Source organism: Aspergillus sclerotioniger (assembly GCF_003184525.1).
Source record: "Aspergillus sclerotioniger CBS 115572 chromosome Unknown BO94scaffold_33, whole genome shotgun sequence".
NCBI classification, from domain to species: Eukaryota; Fungi; Ascomycota; class Eurotiomycetes; order Eurotiales; family Aspergillaceae; genus Aspergillus; species Aspergillus sclerotioniger.
This window is the reverse complement of record NW_020291023.1, coordinates 261,461-285,690: the sequence shown is the minus strand read 5'-3', so window position 1 is coordinate 285,690 and position 24,230 is coordinate 261,461. Positions and strand designations below refer to the sequence as shown.

The 24,230-nt window shown below is 50.5% G+C and overlaps 10 protein-coding genes across 10 annotated transcripts; 5 read left to right on the top strand and 5 right to left on the bottom strand.

The window, feature by feature from the left end:
* Positions 1 to 3,312: 3,312 nt before the first annotated feature.
* Positions 3,313 to 6,556, bottom strand: BO94DRAFT_560089 (putative beta-N-acetylglucosaminidase; the record flags this gene model as incomplete). The annotated part of the gene is made up of 4 exons (XM_025614122.1): positions 3,313 to 3,426; positions 3,489 to 6,001; positions 6,108 to 6,226; positions 6,507 to 6,556. The coding sequence occupies 4 exons, from the start codon at positions 6,554 to 6,556 to the stop codon at positions 3,313 to 3,315; spliced, it is 2,796 nt and encodes a 931-aa protein (XP_025463310.1).
* Positions 6,151 to 7,039, bottom strand: BO94DRAFT_539214 (uncharacterized protein). Its single transcript, XM_025612653.1, has 3 exons — positions 6,862 to 7,039; positions 6,507 to 6,780; positions 6,151 to 6,248 (listed from the first exon to the last, which is right to left on the bottom strand). The coding sequence occupies exons 1-2, from the start codon at positions 6,935 to 6,937 to the stop codon at positions 6,620 to 6,622; spliced, it is 237 nt and encodes a 78-aa protein (XP_025463309.1). The 5' UTR covers positions 6,938 to 7,039; the 3' UTR covers positions 6,151 to 6,248; positions 6,507 to 6,619.
* A 1,502-nt stretch (positions 7,040 to 8,541) lies between these two features.
* On the top strand, positions 8,542 to 9,004 carry BO94DRAFT_539213 (uncharacterized protein). The gene is made up of 2 exons (XM_025612652.1): positions 8,542 to 8,607; positions 8,675 to 9,004. Coding segments are annotated over exons 1-2 (264 nt in total). The 5' UTR covers positions 8,542 to 8,605; the 3' UTR covers positions 8,937 to 9,004.
* Positions 8,873 to 10,311, top strand: BO94DRAFT_539211 (putative glucosamine-6-phosphate deaminase). Its single transcript, XM_025612651.1, has 2 exons — positions 8,873 to 9,021; positions 9,082 to 10,311. The coding sequence occupies exons 1-2, from the start codon at positions 9,019 to 9,021 to the stop codon at positions 9,946 to 9,948; spliced, it is 870 nt and encodes a 289-aa protein (XP_025463307.1). The 5' UTR covers positions 8,873 to 9,018; the 3' UTR covers positions 9,949 to 10,311.
* Positions 10,312 to 10,472: 161 nt separating this feature from the next.
* On the bottom strand, positions 10,473 to 12,040 carry BO94DRAFT_589680 (aldehyde dehydrogenase; the record flags this gene model as incomplete). Its single annotated transcript, XM_025615964.1, has 2 exons — positions 10,473 to 11,487; positions 11,556 to 12,040. The coding sequence occupies 2 exons, from the start codon at positions 12,038 to 12,040 to the stop codon at positions 10,473 to 10,475; spliced, it is 1,500 nt and encodes a 499-aa protein (XP_025463306.1).
* A 1,316-nt stretch (positions 12,041 to 13,356) lies between these two features.
* BO94DRAFT_589679 (GMC family oxidoreductase) lies at positions 13,357 to 15,080 on the top strand (the record flags this gene model as incomplete). The annotated part of the gene is made up of 2 exons (XM_025615963.1): positions 13,357 to 13,603; positions 13,699 to 15,080. The coding sequence occupies 2 exons, from the start codon at positions 13,357 to 13,359 to the stop codon at positions 15,078 to 15,080; spliced, it is 1,629 nt and encodes a 542-aa protein (XP_025463305.1).
* A 357-nt stretch (positions 15,081 to 15,437) lies between these two features.
* On the bottom strand, positions 15,438 to 17,468 carry BO94DRAFT_247068 (N-acetylglucosamine-6-phosphate deacetylase). The gene is made up of 4 exons (XM_025606419.1): positions 16,899 to 17,468; positions 15,898 to 16,824; positions 15,701 to 15,840; positions 15,438 to 15,645 (listed from the first exon to the last, which is right to left on the bottom strand). The coding sequence occupies exons 1-2, from the start codon at positions 17,271 to 17,273 to the stop codon at positions 15,907 to 15,909; spliced, it is 1,293 nt and encodes a 430-aa protein (XP_025463304.1). The 5' UTR covers positions 17,274 to 17,468; the 3' UTR covers positions 15,438 to 15,645; positions 15,701 to 15,840; positions 15,898 to 15,906.
* A 2,305-nt stretch (positions 17,469 to 19,773) lies between these two features.
* Positions 19,774 to 22,116, top strand: BO94DRAFT_246942 (unc-93 family MFS transporter). The gene is made up of 4 exons (XM_025606417.1): positions 19,774 to 20,691; positions 20,768 to 21,375; positions 21,453 to 21,548; positions 21,614 to 22,116. The coding sequence occupies exons 1-4, from the start codon at positions 20,098 to 20,100 to the stop codon at positions 21,837 to 21,839; spliced, it is 1,524 nt and encodes a 507-aa protein (XP_025463303.1). The 5' UTR covers positions 19,774 to 20,097; the 3' UTR covers positions 21,840 to 22,116.
* A 148-nt stretch (positions 22,117 to 22,264) lies between these two features.
* Positions 22,265 to 23,044, bottom strand: BO94DRAFT_589676 (alpha/beta-hydrolase; the record flags this gene model as incomplete). Its single annotated transcript, XM_025615962.1, has 3 exons — positions 22,265 to 22,723; positions 22,898 to 22,956; positions 23,026 to 23,044. 3 exons carry the CDS (start codon positions 23,042 to 23,044, stop codon positions 22,265 to 22,267), a joined length of 537 nt encoding a protein of 178 aa, XP_025463302.1.
* Positions 23,045 to 23,785: 741 nt separating this feature from the next.
* BO94DRAFT_550103 (uncharacterized protein) lies at positions 23,786 to 24,201 on the top strand (the record flags this gene model as incomplete). The annotated part of the gene is made up of 2 exons (XM_025613478.1): positions 23,786 to 24,087; positions 24,111 to 24,201. The coding sequence occupies 2 exons, from the start codon at positions 23,786 to 23,788 to the stop codon at positions 24,199 to 24,201; spliced, it is 393 nt and encodes a 130-aa protein (XP_025463301.1).
* Positions 24,202 to 24,230: the final 29 nt, after the last annotated feature.

Genomic DNA, 24,230 nt, shown 5'->3' with positions numbered 1-24,230 from the left:
TCTACAGTGAGGATGGTGATCATATGGGCATAACGCCAATATTAACGTCTCTGATTGAAGAGTGACCGATGGAGAGATGGATATCTGACTGACATGAAGTGTAAATAGTTAGTTGCATCTTCTATTACACTCTCTTTCATCAATCGCTAACTCATCGGCTTCTTATCCATTGAATGACCGCGAAGACGTAGAAGCTTCTAGGCCCGAAGCTCACATAGCAGCTGTTTTGTAATCTCATTCATATAACTACATAGTAACTATTGGCGCTTACAAATCACCATTGTTTCCTACTCTGCTTCTTCGCATATTTTCTTGACTGCTCACCCAAGGCAGTATTCATCAAGTTGTTCGTACGGAATCAGTGAAGTGATTGGCTATTACTCGTCGCGCTGCCAACCCACACTTTCAGGGTTGGGTCGGCCACAGCTCGATGAATCCCCTCGGCTCAATGAATCGGTCACTTTTGTATATGATTCCCATATAAAACATATTTTCAGAAAATCTTTAATAACTCAACCACTATAGTCCGGAGCCTTGATATTTTGATATAGAAATATAGCTAGAATCTTAAACTTATATATACTAAAATATTTTTAACATTAAATCCTGAATTCCAATTCATATTAGCAAAAAGCTAAAAAGTAGTCTATATATCAAGCACGAAATCAAGTATTTCTATAATCTGATATAGTTTTCTAATTTTTTTTTATATTTAGTAGTAAATAATATAAATATAAAATCTATATCAAAATTTGAAAACTACAGCTCTTGTAATGGTTGAGTTATTTAAGATTTTCTAAAAGTATCTTTTATATGGGAATCACATATAAAAGTGACCGATTCATTGAGCCGAGGGGATTCGTCGAGCTGTGGCCGACCCAACCCTGAAAGGGTGGGTTGGCGGCGCGACGAGTAGTTGGATATGCAGTATTTGCTTACAGATCATCATCGAGTACGGGTTACTCTGTACTATGACTAGAGTTTCTCCGCATGCGGCCAACTACCTTACCACCATCATCAGGGTCTACCTGCCTCCTGGACGAATGCATCCAGGTACTTGAGATACTTGCCTAGGCACAGACTGTTTCTCAGCTGAGAGGTGGGGCCACGCCGTCATCCTTTCTTTGCCCTAGTCTATCTCCTTCTAGGTTAGACATGCAGTGGGCCATGGCAGTGGTGGCCATCATCGGGGGAAGGGGAGGGGCCATGAGTCTGCTAGTAAAGATGATTGGCTCTGATTGAAGGGTATGTCTCAGTCGCTGGGACGAAGCCGGATTTGCCGCGCCTGAAGGTTGGTCCGCATTTTGCCGCTTTCAAACTGGGGCCGAAGCTGCCCCCCGTGTCTATACTCTATCTAGATACTTGTAGTAATAATCGCGGTTTAATTTAACCTAACCGGAAGGGGTTAGTCGAAATTGATCTAGTATGCAGCTAACTCTTGATTAGGCTCGGGGTGCCAGTTTGACTGTTCGACTAAGTATTCCGTATTAATATATCTTATATGATTGGTTGTACAAGGAACTTGTGGGTTCTTGCAAGTTGCAACAAGAAGAAGACCGCACCAGTGAATCTACAATCTCTGATTCGGGAACACTGAGGATGCAGCATCATCGCCCGGGATGTGCCTGTACATATCCATCTTGAATAGGAATAAATTATGAGCGCGTGATCTATTCAAGGACTACGTGGAGTGTATAAATAGGGCGCGGAAACTCTTCAGACTAGCAAGTGCCCTGAGACGTACAGTGCTTTTGACTGAATCATGCTGTATAACATAGGGACTATACCGAGCCCTGGAAGCCAGAATGTGATCAACGCCGTTCCTTTTCTCTGGGGACCTGAGGGCTGAACGACAGTGTGGCAGGATCACAAGCCAGTCCGTGGGCACGACTGGGAAGTCAATTTCCTCTCAGGAGCCTTGGCACCAGCCTTACACCGGCCAGTTTATCTACTGGATCTAGACTTTGCATCTAGCTGGAAGTCTCAGCATCTTGTGCTGATGGGCAACGCCCTTGGATACTGGCTGCTGCCAGGATATTCGTGCTTGTCACCTACCCAGGGTTATACCGATGGAGAGGGTGTTCATTTTAACGGTACACTGTCGTCACTTGAACTTCGTCTGAAGCTATAAGTAGACAGGACTGCGAACGGAAAGTAAACGGGAAGGAACTACTGGCCCCTAACCACCGCAACCGGGGGAAACAGGACGGGGGAGGGGTGCCAACTGCCAACCAATCCAAGCTGATGGGATCCTCTCCGCTCCATGATGCGTGGGGCTAGGTACTAAATAAGTCACACGCCATCGAGAATGTGCAAATGGGTCGCCCTCCCCTCCCCTGGGTCCTCCTCAAGACTTACCTAGGAGATACTAGGTAAGATTTAGTACCTTGACGGCCACCCACCCAATCCCCGGACATCTCATTTCTGTTGGCCGGACCAAGCTTGGCCCCGAAATCTGAAAGCAGCGGCGCGGACTCGATCAACCGTCCTTCCTTCCCCTCTTCCCTGTCCAAATTTCCCTTTAACGCCCAAAACTCTCTCTCCCCTTGCCCCCTCTTTCCCTCTCTTTCCTACCTCTGATCGGATATCGACGGTAACGAATAGCGCGGATCCCGGTAGCTCACTGCTCTCCCTAACCGGGTGGTGTGGCCTTGACTCCGTCGATTTCCCATCCCATGAAGAGTGCAGGAGGTTTAAAAGAAACCGATGCACTGACTAACTGACTCGGGCTAAGAGCCCTTCCTTCCCTGAAGAGCCTGGAACTGGCTATAAGCGCGCCAACCGGTCCCAGGCTTGGCACATCCTAACGTTTTCAACATTGATGCCAACGCTTCGCAAAATCCTCTGGGCCAGCTATCCACTGCAAGATAATTCCCGTACAGGCACTACTGCATGGACCATGCTAACATAGATCGGCGTTTTCGAGAGGCATGCCTCTTTGGCTACTGCTCGGGGCAGCATCCGCTCCGGTGCTCACCGAAGTATCCGTACCCGGTTTAACCCTACACCGCAGTGGCGGCTCGCCTCACTCATACCTAGTCAGTCACATAGTCAAACCCAGCTTAAATTGGCTTGACAACACCACCAAAGGAGGTGTCTAGAAAGAGCAGAAAGAAAGGGGTAAGTTTCCCCAAACAGAGCTCGGAAATGAGGTAAAAAGATAAGTCATGAGAGAAAGATGCAACTATATAGTGGATGTAATATGTACGATGCCGAAAAGCACAGCAGGATCAGATACAGGAAGGGGACATTATATGAATCGAATATGGAGGGTAGAATGAAGATGAGCCTGGTACAAAAGATCGGGATAGGTCAAGACGAAGACATCATGGTCCATGACGCCGCATCGCAATTGACCTCCTCGAAGCTATGCAGGGTACTGAAGCCCAGTCCCGACAAACAGTCGAGATTACTATCGCCGTCGACCTAGACCCAACATGTTAATACGACACGCCTCGCCGCATACAGGCGAAGGAATGGTAACTCACACAATCCATTATTACAGCCTGGGCGCCGTTCTTACGGACTTGTTTGATTCCCAGCAAGACCAATCCCTGCATGACCGTGGCGTACTCACCAACCGAAGGGGAAATGACCGGAGAAGAGATGCCCCCCGCTTGGACCTGCGTGGATTTCAACGCGGGCAGATATTCTGCCAATGTCGCTCGGCTGTTGTATATGACTACACTCCCCAAAATAGCCCCATCACCAGGCCGTATGGCCCGAATGATTCCACAATGAGGTGCTCCTCCTAGGGCTACCCTGTAGATGTCTATCACGCCTTGTCTGGAATTGGTTTTAACATGGTCAAGGATGGAATCAGCGTAATCCCACCCGTAAACGAGGTCGTAAGCCACGTCCGCGTTCTGAAGCCCATGGATCAATCCGTCGGGCGGCGTCCAACTGGACAGATTGCGCAGCACCACGCTGCAAACGGGCCGTGAAAGGGCGGTGTTCCAGCCCAGGTTTGCAAACCATTGTCGCAGCCTCTTCCGCTCTACGGGATTGGCCGATGGAATGCCCAGGTAAATCCCTGGTAGTCGAGATCCAAGCTGGAATCGTTTCATCCCCTTTTGCTGGAGAAGGGTTCGAATGGCGCGGTTGTGGAGTGAATTCCCAATCGACAACTTTCGCCTCGCAGGATGGACGATCAGGGATCCAATGACTCCAGTACCCGTGGATCGAAAAAAGTATGTGGAACAAAACCCATATAGTGCTCGTGTGCTGCTGTTTCGAACGACAAAATGCGCTTCGTCAATTTCCTCCCGCCGCAGCAGGAAGCCACTCGACGTTACACCTAACAGCTCGGAACGTTGTCCCTGAGCGCAATCCCCTCTAACCGCATCCAAAAGACAATCCAGAGAATGTGCGTCCCTTTCCTCATTCCAATTCTCCACCAGCCAGTGCTGTCTCGCTTGGTGAAGCTTCTGGCTGCGGCTAATAGAACCTGGCAGTGAGCCGATGGGGTTGAGCTCCCCGTAAAGCACTTTAACCAGGGCCTCCAGAGCGGTCTCAGTAAAATCGTAAGTACAAATATATGTTCCAATAGACGGGTCCATGGCGAAGTCATATGGAGAACTGGCAGCGACAACAACCAGGGGCTTCTCGCGAGCTTCACCGGCTGGGGTAAATTGTGATCTACAGATCATGGAAACATGTTTCGTAAACCCATGCTGATACAGATTTCTGTTAGCATCTGCGGTAACAATAATGACTGCACTGGCCCGGTCAATGAGATTTTCGTGGATTGGGCGGACACCATTAGAAGTGTACGATGTGTGTAAGACACGGCCACTCCTCTGCCGCGATAGAGACCTTCCGAGCTCCTTGAACACACTTTCGCCACCTAGCACTGAAGCTGTTCGATCCCACGATTTTGGATCGAGAGACACGTTCGAGTGCTCACTCACTGAGCGGGATACGGCGGAAGCGGGCAGCGGTTTAACCAACGGAGTCAACAGGAGCAACTCTTCGCTTGACTCCAGGATGTTGGACAATGGCAGTAAGTTCTTTTTATCCCGCACAACTGAGATGGACCCGTTGTATGCCCTCGTGGAGAGGTTAGTATGAGACGGTTGCATCTGTGTCAGCGAAGAAAGGCCGGGAGGATTGAGGGCCTGCTCCCAGGAGGTACATTTGGTTTTTAGGTCGAGGACCCTGCGTAATGATTGCTCTATGCGTGTTCGACCGATGATACCGTTCTCAACGCCGAGCTTCAGGCCATTGATTGCCTCTTGCTGCACCTGGAAAGATCGGCACAAGAGTATGATGTCACAGCCCGCATTCTTTGCCATCACCGTTCCGCCGCCGACTCCAATATTGTGTGTGAGGGCCTCCATCTCCAGGCATTCTGAAACGACCACGCCTTTGAATTTCAAGTCCTTCCGTAGCAGGTCGTCAACAACATGCTCACTGAGACAGGCATGCATGACGTTAACTCCCGCGGAGGACATTGAAACGCCTCCTACCATCATGGAATCTAACCCATGGACGATGGCATTGCGGAAAGGCACTAACGCAGTCAGACTGAGCTGTTCCAGTGACTCCGTGATGATAGGCACGTCGGTCTGAGACCCAAGAAACTCCAAGTTACCATATGAAGGGAAATGCTTGCCACACGTCACCAAGCCTGCTTTCTGATAGCCCTTCATAAACTCGACGCCATATTGGGATACCTCTTGCGGGTCATCGCCAGTGGTGCGGACGCCCAAAGGCTGAGTCCTCACGTTTGTCAGCACGTCTAAGACAGGGCCAAGGATCCAGTTGACCCCGACGGCCTTGAGCTCCTGAGCCGTAGCCATTGCGACTTCATGCGCCAGGGCTTTTGAACCCGTCGCAGCAATACCCATGGCGCTAGGATACTGTCGGATGTATATCTCATCATATAGGCTGTTCACGCCCCCATTTTCTTGATCTAGGGCGATGAGTAGAGGCACCGGATGGCCAGCATCCTGGGCAATGGTTTGGAGCTCAAGGACCAGTCGCATTGCATCTTCCGCAGCTAGACATGGGTTAGTGGTTTGGTTTCCAGAATGACTGGAGACGTGACTGCAACGCAACTCTCAGGATAGGAATACGGAGCGACAGAAGGTAAGGTGCGGTGGTACATTTTAAGTTTTTGGCAGAGAGTAGAACTGAGCCTAGATGATAGTTTTCGATCAGAGAGCGGATCTGAGGGCTGACCGAAGTTCCGTCGAAGCCCATCATAAATAGCTGCCCCATCTGCCTGTCGGGGACGACATGGCAGCCTAACTGTCAGTCATGATCGATGGATGGATGATTCATAGGTGGCGGGAGGGAAGAGGAAGAGGAAGAGGAAGAGGAGGAGGAGGAGGAGGAGGAGGAAGAGGAGAGAGAAAGGCAGTGGTTAGTGGAGGAAGGTGTGGAAATTGGCAGGAAGCAGGAATAAGCCACGAAGGGTAACTTCCAAGGTGGCTAATAAATATAACATTGACGGCGAGGGTAATGGAAGGGCCCAGGAATAACCGCCAAGGCTACACTCCTACCTGTCTAGATCTTCCCAGCCAGGCGGCAGCATGTCCTCTTTGGGGGCCATGAGGGCCCGGCGTGGGAAGGAATGTCGCGGGTGCAATGGGAAAAGGCGGAGGAGGGATTTGGGTTAATGTAGGAGTAGTAGGAGGTAGGTACGGAACGGAACGCAGCACGGATCGGTTAGAGTCGAGTCAGGAGTCAGAAGGGATTGAGACAATAAGGCAATCGTTTGCAACCGTCCAGGAAAAAGTGGGCGGACACGCGCCGGGACCGGCAGATGAGACCACGCTACGGAGTACCCTGGTTAGTAGCTTGCCAGCTTCATGGATCAGATAAAGTCGGGCGGATCGGGAGGGGGACGGTACTAACCAGTAACTACCGACTCGGGACTAGATAGGCTGAGCATAATAGTACTAGTAGCAATCGCGTTTCCCCTCTCCTTCATTCAACAACAGTCGTGATAGCAAATGATAAGACAGGCGAGTTACACAACAACTGGGTGAGATTGGAGAAGCCCGGGGATCTCCTATCAGTGCGAACAGGACCTAATGAGTCATCACCCTATAGATTTTAGGCAGACTGCAGGACTTGGAGTGTGAATGATTGAATCGTTCAAGGTCTATCTACTATCTAGGTTCTCGAGGAAACATCTTGGCAATGGAATGATAGGGATGTTCAACTTCAACCCTCTAGTGGAAGAAAGATCTTCCAGCAGACGACCGAGTAACAAATCACGTGACGTATCTGTTATACCGTCTTTATACCATACCAAAACCGTGACGGGTAAATGAAGATTCCGGTATGATACGTAATGTACGGGGAGGGCGCATGGCACCGGTATGTTTGTACAAAACCTTACCAGGTGGTCATGGGCGAATGACTCCATCCTGATACAGGAGTCAGAAAGGGAACCTGGAGGGTTGCATGGGTCCGTGACACACAGGGCTGTTTCCCCGGTTTGCCGCGATGCCCGAATGCAACGGCAGCGCCCGTCACCAGATACTGACGAATCGAGTCCAACGGAAGCGCTGGGACGCTGCCCCGTCGGGTTAGACGCCCCCTCGGTCACTCCGTCTTTTATCAGTGCTGGTATCATCAGGATGATACTATCTAGAAGCACGGTCACCTGTCTCGGCGTTGTCCCCTTGGCAAGCTTGATCGAGCATCTTCCCAGCCGATTCGCCCCATGCCACCCCCTTCTGCAACATCACGTTGTTCTTGCTGATGATACCATTCGCGACAATACCTTTTCTGCCTTTTCTTCCCCGGCTAACCCGTTCAGGTTCTTTTTTACCTTCCTCGTCTCTGATTGGCGGCCTTGAAGGCCTTGAAGGATGAATGATGCATTACAACTTACAGTACTTAGTACTTCCCTTCGGTTCTTGAAGGACAGTAGCACCTCAAGGACAACAGAACGCTGCGTCAAAGAACAGTTATTACTTGGCACCAAGCAGTAGCACTAGATACCGGTGAATACTAATGGTAGTAGTAGGCTCACACATTCCTTCCATGACCTAGTTACTGATCTAGTATATAGGTATATACCTGGAGCACCATAGCAGCGATGTCGTCATCAGCCTGCGTTGACTCGATGCAGATCCCTTGTAAGATTGTAAAGGTACTAAGAAGAATTGGAGGGAGGCGGGGGGGGGGGTGCGCTCATCCATCATCACTAGATACTGATAAGACTAATTGATTAGTACTACTCGTATCTACAACTGCAATGAAAGAAGGTCCGGCAGTCCACTGCATGTATCATCCTGTCACACTCCACCCGGCCGATCGATCCAGACTTAAGTACGGGCTGTACTGTAACAGAGCCATGGTTGGCATGGAGCAGCCGGATCTAACAATCATTATTAACTTCCTGCCCAGAGCTGCTCAATTAATTTTCCTTCTCCTGTCCTTTCTTTTTTAGACCTCAAAACCAACTCCCCTCTCTAACCCCCTCTCATCTTTCACTTTTCACTCCTCACTTTCCCTTTCACATTCACACACGTGCCCCCTCGTGAGAAACCTCCACGGTCTTCTGGGTCTCCATCGGTATACCTCGTCTTATCGTCCTTTGATTTTACCAGTGACGTAGTGGTCTCTTCCCCCCTCTGCCGCCACCATGTATGGCGCCCGTTCTTGAGAACTTATTCTGACATCTGCATAAATTTCAACTGACCATTTTTTGTAGGAGAGTGATCATCCGAGAGACTAATTCCGAAGCTTCGGAATACATTGCGGATTATATCATCAGTATGTTTCTGTTAAATAGTCCTCCGTACTCTAGATTCATCATTCTTGCACATATCCCCATGCCACTTGTAGACATGGGTTATGTGGCATCGGCTACATGCATCCAGCTACTAACCATGCTTTCACTTCCCGCTAGGTCGCATCAAGTCGTTCAAACCAACGGAAGATCGGCCCTTTGTGTTGGGGCTCCCAACAGGTAGCAGTCCTGAAATTATCTACAAGACTCTTGTGCGCCGGCACAGGAATGGCGAAATCTCATTCAGAAATGTCCTGACGTTCAACATGGTATGCATGCATTGTTTTCTAGAAGTTTTTGGTGGATGAGTGATATGCTAATTCAAACAGGACGAGTACGTTGGCCTGCCTCGTGATCATCCCGAGTCTTACCACAGCTTTATGTATAAGCACTTCTTTTCCCATGTGGATATTCCGCCCCAGAACATCAACATTCTAGACGGAAACGCGCCTGATCTTGCGGCGGAGTGTGCGTCTTTCGAGGCCCGGATTGCTCGTTATGGTGGCATCGAGCTCTTCCTGGGTGGCGTGGGGCCAGATGGGCATATCGCCTTTAACGAACCAGGATCCTCCTTGACTAGTCGCACGCGTGTCAAGACCTTGGCATATGACACGATCTTGGCCAATTCACGGTTCTTCGGAAACAACATGGATCAGGTGCCACGAAGGTCGCTAACCGTGGGTATTCAAACTATCATGGATGCTCGCGAAGTCGTCATCGTGGCTACCGGTGCTCACAAGGCCCTTGCTGTGGAGAAAGGTCTTGAAGGAGGCGTAAACCATATGTGGACGCTATCAGCGCTGCAACTACACCCGTATGCCTTGATCGTCTGCGACCGAGATGCAACCCTGGAGCTCAAGGTCAAAACAGTTCGCTACTTCGAATCTATCGAACAATCCGGTACAGATGCACGTACTCAAGGCCCGCCTCTTGTTTACCGACCCAGGACGTACGTTCCCGCTCCTGTGGGGATTGGCAAATTCAACCAGCCGCAGACTTTGCCCCAAATCGTTCCCCAAAAAGCACCCAAGGACCTCCGAATCAACACGGAGTTTAACCCGTCGATGGAGGATGACGAGCTCACACCGGACAGCATGTCTTCACGGATGGTTGACTCAGCGATTGACGGACTGGATTCGACTCTGAAGGGAGATTTGTTCTTTGACCACATGGGCTCGCGGGTTGTCTCGCATTGACAGAAAGTAATGTGAGAGTGACTTCTGCGACCGCCGAATTTTTACTGGAACTGGGACAGTATCCACTTGGCTTTGACTTGCTGGTAGATGGAACCTGGTGAAGAGGATCGTAGCTTGCCTCGTACGCCGCTGTCATTTGCTTGGAACACATTGGCTTTTCTCCATTGGCATCCGTCTTGCAAATTTATTCCTAGATGTTTTGTTTTTGATATGCACCGGGAATTTTCGCTCTTGAGTGGGTCTCGAAAGATTATAGAAGGGTTGACAAGGCGTTAGTTGCTGAACCAACATAGATTGCCTATGATATAACATCAAAGACAAATAATGCATTATGCCTGGAATGTTTCTGATGAGCGTGCGTGGTACGTATGTTGATGATAAGGAAGGGTCGACTTATGTGATGGATATGAGCCTATAGCTTCCACCCCAAAACTTTTGCCATCCACCTGTGTAATAGTATATATGGTATGTACTATTATTCCCTTCTGTACATCAAGATTGGACAAGGCCCATAAGTATATTGTTTACAGTTTGGCGAAGACGGTGGCAACGGCGCCGTTCATATCCACCAGGGTGCTCTTGTTTTTCACCCAGGCCTCAATGCCTCGGCGTCCATTCTCAACACCTACACCGCTGTTCTTCCATCCACCGACAGCCATTTCGGACGGACTCTCACCCCAGCTGTTGATCCAAGTGATACCCGCCTGCAGCTGGTCGATGATGCGGTGGGCCATATTGATGTCCCTGGTGAAGACGCCCGCAGCCAGTCCAAGCTTGGTGGCGTTTGCCCGCGTAACCGCTTCCTCAACAGTCTCGTAGGAGAGGATGGACATCACCGGACCGAAGATCTCCTCCTTGACAATGCGCATGTCATCTGTGCAGTCCGTGAAGACAGTGGGCCGAACCCAGTACCCATCCTCCAATTCCTTCGGAACCTGCGGCTTACCCAGCCCGCCGTAGAGCAGGGTGGCCTTGTCTGTCTCAATTCCGTGACGGATGTAAGAAGCCACTTTCTCCATATGGACGCCCGAGCTCAGCGGACCAAAGTTGGTAGCGCTGTCGAACAGAGGACCGGGGCGAATGTACTGCATCTTCTCCAGTAGGCGCTTTTCAAAAGCAGTCTTCATAACTGTGGGGACAAAGACTCGGGTACCATTGGTACAGACCTGGCCTGTGCTGTAGAAGTTGGCCATCATGGCTCCATCCACTGCATTGTCCAGCTCGGCGTCAGGAAGAATGATGAGGGGGCTCTTGCCTCCAAGCTCCATCGTCACATACTTCATGTTGCCAGCGGCAGAACCGGCAACTTTCATGCCGGTGGACACCTGGCCCGTGAAGGAAACCTTGGCGATGGTCGGCTGGGCAGTCAAGTATGCACCAACGTCGCCTGCGCCGTACACCACATTGAAAACGCCCGAGGGAAGTCCAGCTTCCTTGTAGATCTCGGCAAGTGTTTGAGCGTGAAGTGGGGTGAATTCACTCGGCTTGTATACCATGGTGTTTCCGGCAGCCAGACAAGGCGCGGATTTCCACAGCGCACTAATTGCAGGCCAGTCAACTTCTGACCCTTCCCAACAGGAGGAAACTTTGAATTCAAAAGGACCTACATTTGGATGGGGTAGTTCCATGCGCCGATGCCTACGCATACCCCCAACGGGGCCTTCTTCGTGTATACCCAAGCGTCCTCCCTCAGCTGGGTAGTCTCACCATTTAGCCCACCGCCTCCAACCAGATTTGCATAATACTCCAGGGAATCGGCTCCCGTGACAACATCGACGGTGCTCGTCTCAGTGTATGCCTTTCCGGAGTCCAACGTCTCGACACGAGCAATCTCGTCATTGCGCTCCCGCAAGAGGCTGGCTGCTTTTTGAAGGATACGGGCACGAGCAATGGGAGAGGTTTGAGACCAAGAGGAGAACGCACGGTCGGCGGCGGCAATAGCCGCATCTATATCAGAGGGTGCGGCGACCTGGATTTCAGCCAGCGGGGTAGCGTTGGAGGGGTTAACGGTCTGAAAGGTCTTGCCGGAAGAGGCAGGCTGAACCTTGCCATCGTAGTAGAGCTGGCGCATGGGGAATGTGAGAGACGACATGGTCGGAGAGAGGGAGATGGAGAGGAAGGGGGTAGGGGATTGATGAGAGAGGAAGATGAAAGGATGAGGAGAGATAACGAGAGGCCAAGGGGACCCGATAGTGAAAAAAGAGGTTTCAGAGTGAATGTACAATTCAGGTACCTCGAACAGCGCACTAAGCCGGAAACAGTACTTCATGTCTACACCGCCAACCCGATGATGTAACCGGTCGGCATTGGAGGCGGAAATTACCAAATCCTAAGTTCCGAAGCACTTAGGCCCTCGATAAGGACCACGAAGGTCGCTGTCGTCGGGAAGATCCATCGATACGATCCTGGATAGACCTCCCGGGCTGAGCTGACCCCGGAAGGCTCCTATCAACTATGGCTCAATGCGGTATCTCTGTGCATCATGGAAGTTATCAACCCCGAGCAGGCAATCCGATCCCGTATTCGCCTCGGCCCTGCATCTCCGATAAATTTAACCGTTGGTTAGCGCCCAGTCCGGCGGGATCGTGGCGTGCCCTAAATATCTAGTGTTTGGATCTCGTGTGGGGAGTCCGCCGTCCAACGGACTTCGGAAGTTGGCCGTTGAGGCGTTGACTCCTTCCTGCTTGCCGTCCATTCTCCGGTGCGACCACCTCCTCAGATATACTACTACCATGTAGGGCTCGACCGTATCGATTCGGCTGTCTTACTTGGGATCCCCCGGGGAAGTTGAATAATAATCTGGGGATGACCAGGTACCTCCATACTCCATAGGTGGTACGTAAAAGTTTTGGGCTTATGCATACCGAATCCGACCAGCGAATAACTTTTAGTCAAACATTTTTTTTCCCGTCTGTTCCGTGATTTTCTTCTTCTGGACCACTAGCCCCATTATATGGCAGCCATTGTTGGACGCGGATTCGATGCGGTGGATATAGGGAGTGGGACCCGTCTCTCTAGTACGGAATGGGCAGATAGATACCGGGCAGAAAAGAGAAGGAGAAAAAAAAGAAAAAGAAAAGAAGAGAAAAGAAAGGAAAGTAAAATAAAGAAAGAATTGAGAAGTGGATAGATGAATGAATAATAATGGATGGCCTGATGGTTCGGCCTCGATGATAGTACCTAGTAAAAGCACCGCACGTCTTATGTATCCTGTAATTTATAATCCCCAGTTTCATCTTTCTCTTCCCTTTCCCTTTTTTTTTTCTTCTTTCTCTCCTCTGTCCGGTCCATTCGGTGTCCATCCGCCATTCCCCTCCGCCTCCTTCCCATTCTTAGTTATCCTTATCTCTTATCCTGTTCATCTTCTTCAATTGTGATCTCCCGTTCTTTCTTTCTCTCTCATCCAAGATGGCCACCACGAACGACTTCCCTGCCAGCGATGTCAACAGCTATGACTATGTCATTGTTGGAGGTGGCACAGCAGGCTGTGTCATTGCCAGCCGATTGGCCGAATACTTACCCAACAAGCGCATTTTGATCATCGAAGGTGGCCCCAGTGACTACATGGACGACCGTGTTCTTAACCTGAGGGAGTGGCTCAACTTGCTCGGCGGCGAGTTGGACTACGACTACCCCACTACTGAACAGCCTATGGGTATGCGAGAGGTCGGGATGGGAATTCCCCTCTTCCCCCGAACGAACGACCCAAGCAATATAGATCGGATGCTAATATTCTCTTGTGCTTTCTAGGTAACAGCCATATCCGTCACTCCCGTGCCAAGGTGTTGGGTGGTTGCTCCAGCCACAACACCCTGATCTCTTTCCGTCCCTTCGAATACGACTGCAAGAGGTGGGAGCAGGCCGGCTGCACTGGCTGGTCCTTCGAGACATTCACCCGCGTCCTTGATAACCTGCGCAACACTATCCAACCCGTTCACGGCCGTCACCGTAATCAGCTGTGCAAGGATTGGGTCCAGGCTTGCTCAAGCGCCATGAACATCCCCATAATCCCCGACTTCAACAAGGAGATCCGTTCCAAGGGTGAACTGACCGAGGGTGTTGGTTTCTTCTCCGTTTCTTACAACCCCGATGACGGCCGTCGCAGCAGCGCTAGTGTCGCTTACATCCACCCTATCCTCCGTGGCGAGGAGAAGCGTCCTAACCTGACGATTCTCACCAACGCCTGGGTGTCCCGCGTCAATATCAGCGGAGACATCGTGACTGGTGTCGATGTGACCCTGCAGTCTGGTGATAAGCATACCCTGCGCGCCAAGAAGGAGACAATTCTGTGCGCTGGCGCCGTCGACACTCCCAGACTGATGATGCTGTCTGGTCTGGGTCCTCGTGAGCAGCTGTCCTCGCTTGGAATCCCCGTCGTGAGGGACATCCCGGGTGTGGGTGAGAACCTTCTTGACCACCCTGAAAGTATCATCATCTGGGAGCTCAACCGCCCTGTGCCCCCCAACCAGACCACCATGGATTCTGATGCCGGTATCTTTCTACGTCGTGAGCTTCCCAATGCTCATGGCTTCGATGGCCGTGCCGCCGACATCATGATGCACTGCTACCAGATCCCTTTCTGCCTCAACACCGAGCGACTGGGATACGACACCCCCGTCGATGCCTTCTGCATGACCCCCAACATTCCTCGCCCCCGCTCTCGCGGCCGAATTTACCTGACCTCGGCCGATCCTAACGTCAAGCCGGCCCTGGACTTCCGTTACTTCACTGACCCGGAGGGCTACGACGCTGCCACTATCGTTGCTGGTCTCAAAGCGGCTCGTGAGATTGCTCAGCAGTCGCCTTTCAAGGAGTGGATCAAGCGAGAGGTTGCCCCCGGTCCCAGCGTGCAGACTGATGAAGAACTTTCGGAGTATGGTCGTCGCGTGGCCCACACTGTCTACCACCCGGCTGGAACAACCAAGATGGGCAACCTGACCCGTGACCCCATGGCCGTCGTCGACCCCAAGCTGAAGGTCCGTGGCCTGAAAAATGTCCGCATCGCAGATGCCGGTGTTTTCCCCGAAATGCCCACTATTAACCCCATGTTGACTGTGTTGGCCATTGGTGAGCGTGCCGCGGAGCTTATTGCGGAAGAGGCTGGATGGAAGCGTGAACAGCCCCGTCTGTGAGCGCTTGCCGATTTCACCGATTTTTCTCCTTGTGTATATCCCTATTTTCGCTTCAAGAAAAAAAAAGTTGGGAGTTGGGTATGAAGCGGCGCATACATGACCCAAGCGAGTGAGGGTTTGCTTCTGGTCTCCAAAGTGAGGGAGGGGCTCCGGCCGACGCATACATGCATCTGCGACGGAGATTGCTTTCTTACATGATTTACGATTCATGATTTAGAGAGAAGGATTGGCAAGAAATTGGGAAGATCTACTCCGCTGGTAGGATTGATATATGGCCTTTTGTATCTTGTTTAGCCTTTTTGAGGTTGGTTTCAGTTGATGTGGCGATTGCTGTATCATCATCTTATCTGCGGATTTCTGGGTGGTTCTTTCCGTTACGATCTGTTTGTATCATAGCGTCTGCGGGTAGCGCAGAAACCACCTGATATACAAAAATACAAATAGACATAGAGATCATCTTTAGAAGATCTGTGGAGCCGACCATATGCAGAATTTCTCATCACCCCAATTTTCAACTCAAGCCAGTTTATCCATCTATCACTGAATTTCTATCCAAGGGGTGCGTCTCTCTCTATTTTAGTCTGCTCATTCAGATAGCAAATATAAGACCACACACATACCCTTCTGTCGCCGAAAGGCGGTGGCGGCGGCAGATATAGAGCAACATCAATTAAAGGAAGAATGGAGGAACGGAAGAGCCAGTCATCCAAGTCTCTAATCCGAAACTAAGTAAGAAGGTTTAGATCCGGGATTCCCACGCCTGCTGGAAATTAGATGTAACGCATAAATGAGGAACGGCTGGAATGATGCATAGCACCTCGCATGTTCAGGCGGCAGCTGCAGCTCCCTTGTCGGCGTCATAGATCTTGACCCCATACTTCCATACTTGTCTTACTTTCAAGGTAGGGCCAGAGAAATGGTGCTCTTCATCATCCAACACAAGCAAGTCTGCATCAGCGCCGCCCTCCAGGGATCCTTTGACACCCTGTAAGCCCAGAAGACGCGCGGGTGTGGCCGAAGCGGCATTGAGGGCCTCCGCCGTCGATGCACCCGACCACCGGCGGAAATTGTTGACGCACTCGATAAGGGTGGCCGAACTACCAGCGATTTTGTCAGACCCCTCGAGGGTCAGCCGCGCACCTGTTTTGATGATGCGCTCTCCATTGGTCCATTCGTAAATGCCGTCCGGAAGGCCGCATAGCTTCATCGCATCAGTGACAAGGATAAGCCCGTCCGGATGAGCGTTATATGCAATTCGGATCGAAGTGGGATGCAAATGAATGCCATCCGCAATGACCCCATAGAATGGGCGGTGGCACTCATTTTGCCCTAGTAGGCCGAAGATGCCCGGGTTCCGGTGGTAAAAGGGTCGCATCGCATTAAAGAGATGAGTGATCATGGTAGCGCCTTGTTGGGTGGCTATGAGGGCTTGCTCGTATGTCGCGTCCGAATGCCCAATAGAGTAAATGATATCCTCCGAGGTAAGTGAGGGTATGTTGGGAAGCATATCACCGACTTCTGGAGCTGCAGTGATCATTCGGACCGATTTCGATGGGCCAGTCAGATTTTCCTTGCCATAACATGCGACAATATCTTCGAAGGTGGAGGCTGCGCGAAGAACCTCCGTCTTGTGTACTCCATTACGACCAGTACTGATGAACGGTCCTTCGACATGAGCACCCAACGACTCGGCGCCATCTTCAGCGTGATGGCTGTCCGCGGATGGACCCAGAGAAGGAAGGACCTTTGGCGTCGAATCAGTCTTTCAATCCAGTTTCTTCTGACCCGGTGGCAAGGGGCCTAGTTTTGGAGACATACCTTCCAGTAGACTTCCGGGGTGGAGCTTACAACAGTCGGGAGGTACGACGTCACCCCTGTCCGCGCAAGGCCCTTGTTGACCGAACGCATGCCCTCATCGTATAGTTCCTTTGAAGGTTGGGGAACAGAAAAGTCGAAGCCCTGGGCACCGTTGAGCTGGACGTCGATGAGGCCGGGAGCAAGGATGCGCCCGCCTAGGTCGATGACCTCATCGGGGGAGAGGTGTAGTCCATAAAATGCTTCCTGATCCTTCAGGATCTTCCCAGAGAATGAATCGACCCAGACATCCTGCTCGACGAGATCAAGTCCCTTGACGATGCGGCAGTTGGTGAACTTGGTGATGCGGGGAGGAGAAGTGGATGTTTTGCCAGGCATGATTAAAACCGAGCAATCATCCAAGACAGTAGAAGAGAAGGCATGGACTGGTGGGGGAAAGAGGGACAAGAAAGATGCGCATTAAGAATGGACATAGGAGGACTCGGGCGCTACAACATAGTCCATGGTGACATCCAACCAGGAACTCGGACTGAGGGGGAAGGGGGCGAGCAGGGGCAGGCAACGTGCTCTACAGGCCATTGTCCGGTGGCTTGGTATTGAATGGATGGGTTCTGACGTTGCCCTTTCCCAGGGTGAGGGCACGATGCCCGGAAGGTGACGTCGATTCATTATCTAGACCAGAAGGGGGTCGGAGAAAGGCGAGAACGAGGTGACATTTTCCCCGGGGAGGTGGGGGATAGTGGATAGTGGATAGTGAAGAGTAAAACCCCTAGTCATCAGTTGAAGGGAGGAATGTTTCCAAGGGGTGGTGCACACTGCCATAGCCCATACCTACACAGTACTGCATAGATCCAGATGAGATCATGCCGCATACCTCCCATCATTTTGCCGCCCGGTTCCATTATTACCAGTCATACCAGCCATACCAGCTCTGACCCGCCTGGTATTTTACCGGGTCGTCCATAATACCATACATACCATCCCAGATACCCTTCTCGTACTGTACTGCCATGGCCTGATGTAGGCAGGCACGCCGACCCCCGGGCGAAGGGTTCTTCTTGCCTTTTCGGGTCAAGCAGTAAGCAGTAACTTTTAGACTATTCAGACAATTATTCCTGAGTCCTGACCTCCCTCCCTCACTACAGTTATCACCTAATTTTACATTCTCAAATAGGTTACTCTTATCTTGGTCCTTCTGCTAGGTAGTACCTAGTACCTACTTCCTTTGTCTCTTCCCCTCTGTTGTTCTCCGCATCCTCTCCATTGGGTCCCTCCCCCCATTCTCGGTTGCTGGCTAGGAGGAAACCCAAGAATACATCGTCGGTACTGTGTAGCGCCCAAAGGTGAAGAGCTGAAGACTAGGTAATGGATGCTACCTCACGACGACCGTACCAGCAAATGACCCAACTCGCCTCCCCGCATTCGGCTAAGCTTCAAACGGCCGATGTCACCGTCGCCTTTTTTTTCCGGGCGATTTGCTAGCCTGTGAATCAGGATTCACGATGGACAGATAACCAGCATGAGGCTGACTGGCCGTCTCTTTGTTGCATTTCTCCTCCGACTCATCATCATCGTCATCATTCGACTTCCCAGGGGCTTGACTTCAAATCATGATTGAACTGATAGCGGACAGGCTCCTATCTATCATATCTGACATGCATTAGAATCACTCGAGATGTCCGTCCGTCCTCTACCCTTCCTTTTCCCCCTTGGTTGTGCTCTGCTATCTCAGTCATCGCTTTGCTCTTTACCCGGCCTCAACAAACGCTTCGATTATATCCTCAACCTGGAGATAAGCAGGCCCCTAACAACCGACTCTACCTGCCTGCCGGTCTTTGGGGTCTCGACCGTGGCCCCTCGTGGTTGTCAGTTGGCTTGCATTGGTGCCTTGCTAGTTCACTTCACTTCTAGGCCTGATCTTCGGTTTTCCCCGATCGGCTCTTCCAAGCTTCATTCCCTCCTCCTCGTCCCCTGCAGCCCTCGATTTGATGTAGTTTTTGCCTTCTCCGCATTTCCATTTCTCTTACTCATCCTTTTTCCTCGTCTATCTTTTTGACTTTTTCTCGCTTGGGGTCAAGTGGATCTAGTCGATTGTTCTCTGCGTCCTCGACTCACCCGGTTCCCGCTAGAGTCGGTTGGGCGGCGATGATTCGTCGGGGTCATTGACTATCTCACCGTCTGACCACGCCGGTACTCACTAGTGAGGTCGTCTTTCTAATTTCTTCTTGCCCCCGGTCACCGGCTCGAGGACCCAGAGATAAGGTACGGCAGTTTTCTTGTCATCCCATTGACTCTCATTATAATTGGGTTTGTGCGTTGCAACACTGGGATGAATCAGCCTGTTGTCTATCTGATGTATTTCGTATCGTGGAGGAGATCCCCGATATCTTTGCTGTTTGTCTCGTCCCTATCGCCGTGGTCTCATTCTCCCTACTCCCACGGTGGTATCCACCAGTTGGTCCCTCACAATCAGCTCACTCCCAGTGGCTCAAGCAGCTGGGAACGAACACCATCAGCTGGATGCTACAATAATTCGTATCCCAGCCGAAGATAAAAATAAGCCTAAACCCTCAGCCTTAATTATAAATCCTTTACCACTCATCACCAGGGCAGCTTAGACCAAGGGTTTTTTGACTTGTCAGCGCCCGTGACCAGTCACTCTTCCGTCTATTTGTTTTCGTTCCCACCCCTTCATTCTTACCCCGGATCATCCAAGACATCCCTGCACTGCCCTGTCCTTCTTCCGCCTTCACTGCCAGCTTTCAGTGCATGAAATAAGTCCCTGCTCCCGGCCAGTGTGTGTGTTACCTGTCCCTACACATTTCGGGTTCCTGGCTCCTCCTTCCTCCTCATTTCCCCGGGGTAGTTCAATTCTTCTCTTCCGTAGTGATACCCTTTGTCCCACTTGTTCCCTCCATTGCCTTCTTCCCTTTTTTTTTCTCTTTTTTTTTTTCTTGCTTTACTCTTACTGTCTCTTAGCTACTCTTTCTTGCTTCTTGGTCGCCTCTGTTCCTTGGATATATCTCGCTACCTTCCGGTGTCTATAGCAGCACATACATGCCATTGGACTCGTCTACATATGCATAACTGCACATTTTGAGAACCCTTGCTGACCTTCCGACAAGTCGCAAACCACCATACCACTCTCCACCGCTGTTGCATTAACACCCACATCTAACCCTGCGGTTGCCAACCAACATCAATGGCCACCTCCACAATGGGGCAGGAAGATCTTCAGCCAGAGAAAGAAGTCCCTGCGGTCACATCAGATCCGGAAGCCGGTCATGATGCCCACCTCACCGGTAAAGCCTGGATGTACAAGCCGATGAAAATTGGTCCGTGGTCGTTGCCATACTTCGCCTCCCCAGAATCCCAGCTCCTGCTGGTCTCCTTCGTGTGTTTCCTCTGCCCTGGCATGTACAATGCAGTCAGCGGCCTAGGTGGCGGTGGTCAGCTGGATCCCACCGATGTCAGTGATGCCAACACGGCTCTATACAGCACCTTCGCCGTAGTGGGCTTTTTCGCAGGTTCCATCGCGAACCGCATTGGTCTCCGCCTGACACTCTCATTCGGTGGCTTCGGCTATTTTCTCTATGTGGCTTCACTTCTGTCATATAACCACAATAAGAATTCCGGCTTCCTGATCTTTGCTGGCGCGCTACTGGGTGTCTGTGGCGGTCTGTTGTGGTGTGCGCAAGGCGCAGTCATGATGAGCTACCCAAATGAAAAGGAAAAGGGCAAGTTCATTGCTATCTTTTGGGTAATCTTCAACCTGGGTGGTGTGATTGGAAGCTTGGTAAGTACCTTCCTTGCGTCAAAGCAATGTTGGGTTTTCTCCTTTGTCCTCATAGCGTTTTAACCTGATCATACAGGTACCTTTGGGCCAAAATCTTCACTCTGAAGCGGGCCAGGTGAATGATGGCACCTACATCGCCTTCATGGTGCTCATGGCTGTTGGCTTTGTTCTTGCCTGGGGCTTGTCAGACTCTAAATATGTCAAACGCAAGGATGGCTCTCATGTCATCGTGATGAAGAACCCAACGTGGAAATCGGAATTCCTGGGCCTATACGACACCATACGCAGCGACTACTACATCATCCTCTTCTTCCCCATGTTCCTGGTGAGCAATTGGTTTACAGCTTATCAGTTCAACAGCGTAAACGGTGCTTATTTCAATATCCGGACGCGGTCCCTCAACAACCTCCTCTACTGGCTCATGCAGATGGTTGGCGCATTCGTGTTCGGCCAAATTTTGGACTTGAAATTCCTTTCCCGCCCAATGCGAGCCAAGCTCGGCCTCTTCCTCCTATTCGTCATCACAATGGGCGTCTGGGGCGGTGGATATGCCTTTCAAAAGACATATACCCGAAAAACAGTCTCAGCAACTACCGACTGGACAACTAGCGGCTATGCCGGACCTATGTTCTTGTACATGTTTTATGGTTTTTACGATGCGGCTTTCCAGACCTGTGCATATTGGTCAGTCATGCTTTTTTTGCCTTTCTCGTCACCTGCTCTAAATGTATGCATTTGACTAACTGGCACGGAGTGTGTAGGTTCATGGGTTCTCTCACCAACAACGCTCGTAAGTTGGCCAACTTTGCCGGCTTCTACAAAGGAATCCAATCTGCTGGTGCGGCTGGCATGTGGCGGTGAGTTCCACGAAACCTCTGCCTCAAGGAACGCGGCATGTGCTAATAAACATGTTGTTTTGCAGAATGGACGCTGTGGGGACCCCTTATATGACCGAATTCGCATCCTGCTGGGGTCTGCTCGCTGGCAGTCTGCTCATCGCATCGCCTGTGGTGTTTTTCAAAATTAAAGAGCATGCTGACGTCGAAGCTGATCTCAACTTTTCTGACGAAACAGCTCAAGAAGTGGGCGTTCCGCTGGAAGATCACCCTTCCGAGAAGAAAGACGAGAAGGTTGTGGCTGTTGCCTGATTGTGACTGGGTACTGTTACACGAATGCTTTCGAACAATACAAAAGCCACGTGGGTTTCGTGTCGGTAATGTATCTTACCTAGGACGTTCTCAGTGACTAGATATGCTCTTTCTTTCTTTCTTTCTTTCTTTCTTTTTTTATTTTTTTGGCCTTTTCGCTGGATATCCAAGATCAGAATGGGTTTGAAGCGTTGGACGAACTTCTAGCTGAGGTAGCTCTATGTAAGCCATCAGTGAGTCACGATTTATTTTAATGGAATAATAAGACATGACATTCTAGTCAATAGGGATTACCATGCCAATATCCCAGCTACTCGATACTTATACATGCCAACGCACAAATATGCAGTCTATGAGTGCTGCGTACCATACTTTCACGCCATGAACATCGATCAAGAGTATGTAGCACAACGTAGACCATCCCGCTAACGGAAGATCTCAGACAAACCTAGTGAATAGTGGCACAAATGGCTCCGTGTGTGTAGCCCTCGAGGTCTCGCTGGTGCAATATCCGGGCCAAACCTGGGTTGTACCCGCTGCAATATCCCACCCGAATATGGTGCGGTTGAGCGGTTGAACAGTTGCAACGCTGCAATAGGTCGGTAGTACGGGACCTCATGACCAGCCTGATAGACACGGGTGAATGAGAAGTTGCCGTACTCTTGGGTTTCACCGTACTCCAGCCCGTCCACCGTCATAGGCCTGTATGCAGCTGTTCGGAACTGCACCGCATGGGTATAGTTGACTGCTAGAGAAATGGCCTGGCCACCAACCCAATTACAGATATAGTCGGCGTTACCGTAGATCCGGGACACGTGGACGGGGAGTCGGAGGATCTCTTCGAGGTCCTCAATGAAGTTTGGCCATACGAAGTCGCCGGTCTGCTGGAATGCATAGTATACTTCGTTGCTGTCTCCCTTGTAATTTCTGTCCGGTCCGATAGCTTTTGAAGATAGTCAACGTATTAGGACGGTGGAGCTGGATCCTACGCCATGGGTGATGAGCAGCGCTCTGTTTGAAAGAGAGGAGTAATCCATGTCTTTGACCAGGTCACTTACTTTGTAGGGGTGCCGGATATCGTACATGCCACGACTGCCGAATTGGTAGTACGGCCCCTCTGTACAAAATCATTTAGCAGAATTCCGTACTACTATGTCCCTATTGGAAATCTGCAGTTTTCACTCACCAACATTGTCCCCGCACATATTAGTAGCTTCTGAGCAAATAGCATGATCAGCTAGTGATGTTCTAGTTGTCACTTTACACAAAGCGACTTGATCCTGACCTCCCATTTGGCATCTCGTTGGCGAACTTCATGTAATTGTAGACTGTCTCATTGATCTAGCAAGCATAAGCATAAAATTGGTTTAGCCCCCGTTTCTCGCAGGTGATAGATAACCCACTGTTTTGATTCCGTCCGTATTGTTGACGACAAAGTCAGGGCAGTGACTTGCCTATAGATTGTTTAAGCGAAATGCATAAAGAATAAAACCTCTGACCGGACGGTAGTTGTGTATATATATATATCTGAATTGCCTCGTAGATGATGCCATTAATAATTCTGAGAGACTTAAACTTGAGTGCAACGCCGTCGACTGTTCCGTTGGTAATCTTTGCATTTTGTTCATGAAAATGATTGAAAAGATTAAGTAATATAATTCTTTCAGACCCATGGAGACGTATACATTGGAAACAACTCACAGCTGGTCCATAGTGCCTTGATCAAGTTAGCAGCAGTATGTATTGACTCCATCTAAAAGCTTCACTCACCCTCCATAACTTTGAGTGCAGAAATATTAGTCTTTGGATTTAATATCCGAGTCAAGCTGCGGTAAGCCACCGAGGAAGCCCTGTCAAAGAATTCAGGGACCCGGCCTCGGTTTTACGGTAGGAGAACCCTTCATGAAACATCAGCAACAAATTACTCTGACTACACCAGGGATTCAATGACCCAGACCCACTCCAAGAGGCTGAGACAAGAAGAGGATATCGGGAAACTCGTTCCAAGTAGAATGCCCTCAAGCGGTCAGTGGGTGGAGTCCGCTGCAAGGATGTTCGACCAGCTGGAACATAGTCCAACACAAGAGTCAGACAAGGGTAGAATGAAAGCCAATCCTATATCTGTCCGACCACTTGTCGCCTTCTGCGTCTGGCAGACTACTATTAACGAAATCCCCAACGGGAGAGATATAGCTCGTGTAGTGTATGCATGTGTCATTCATTTCCTCATGTCGTACTTTTCGACTCTGTATGTACATATTATGGAAACAGTCACCCGTGCAAGGGGAGGAACAGGCAACAGGCGCATCAAGCACATGAACAAGCATCAACCGATCCAAGATTCAAGCCGGTACATCAATAGCCATGAACTAACTCCAAGCGCCCATATCC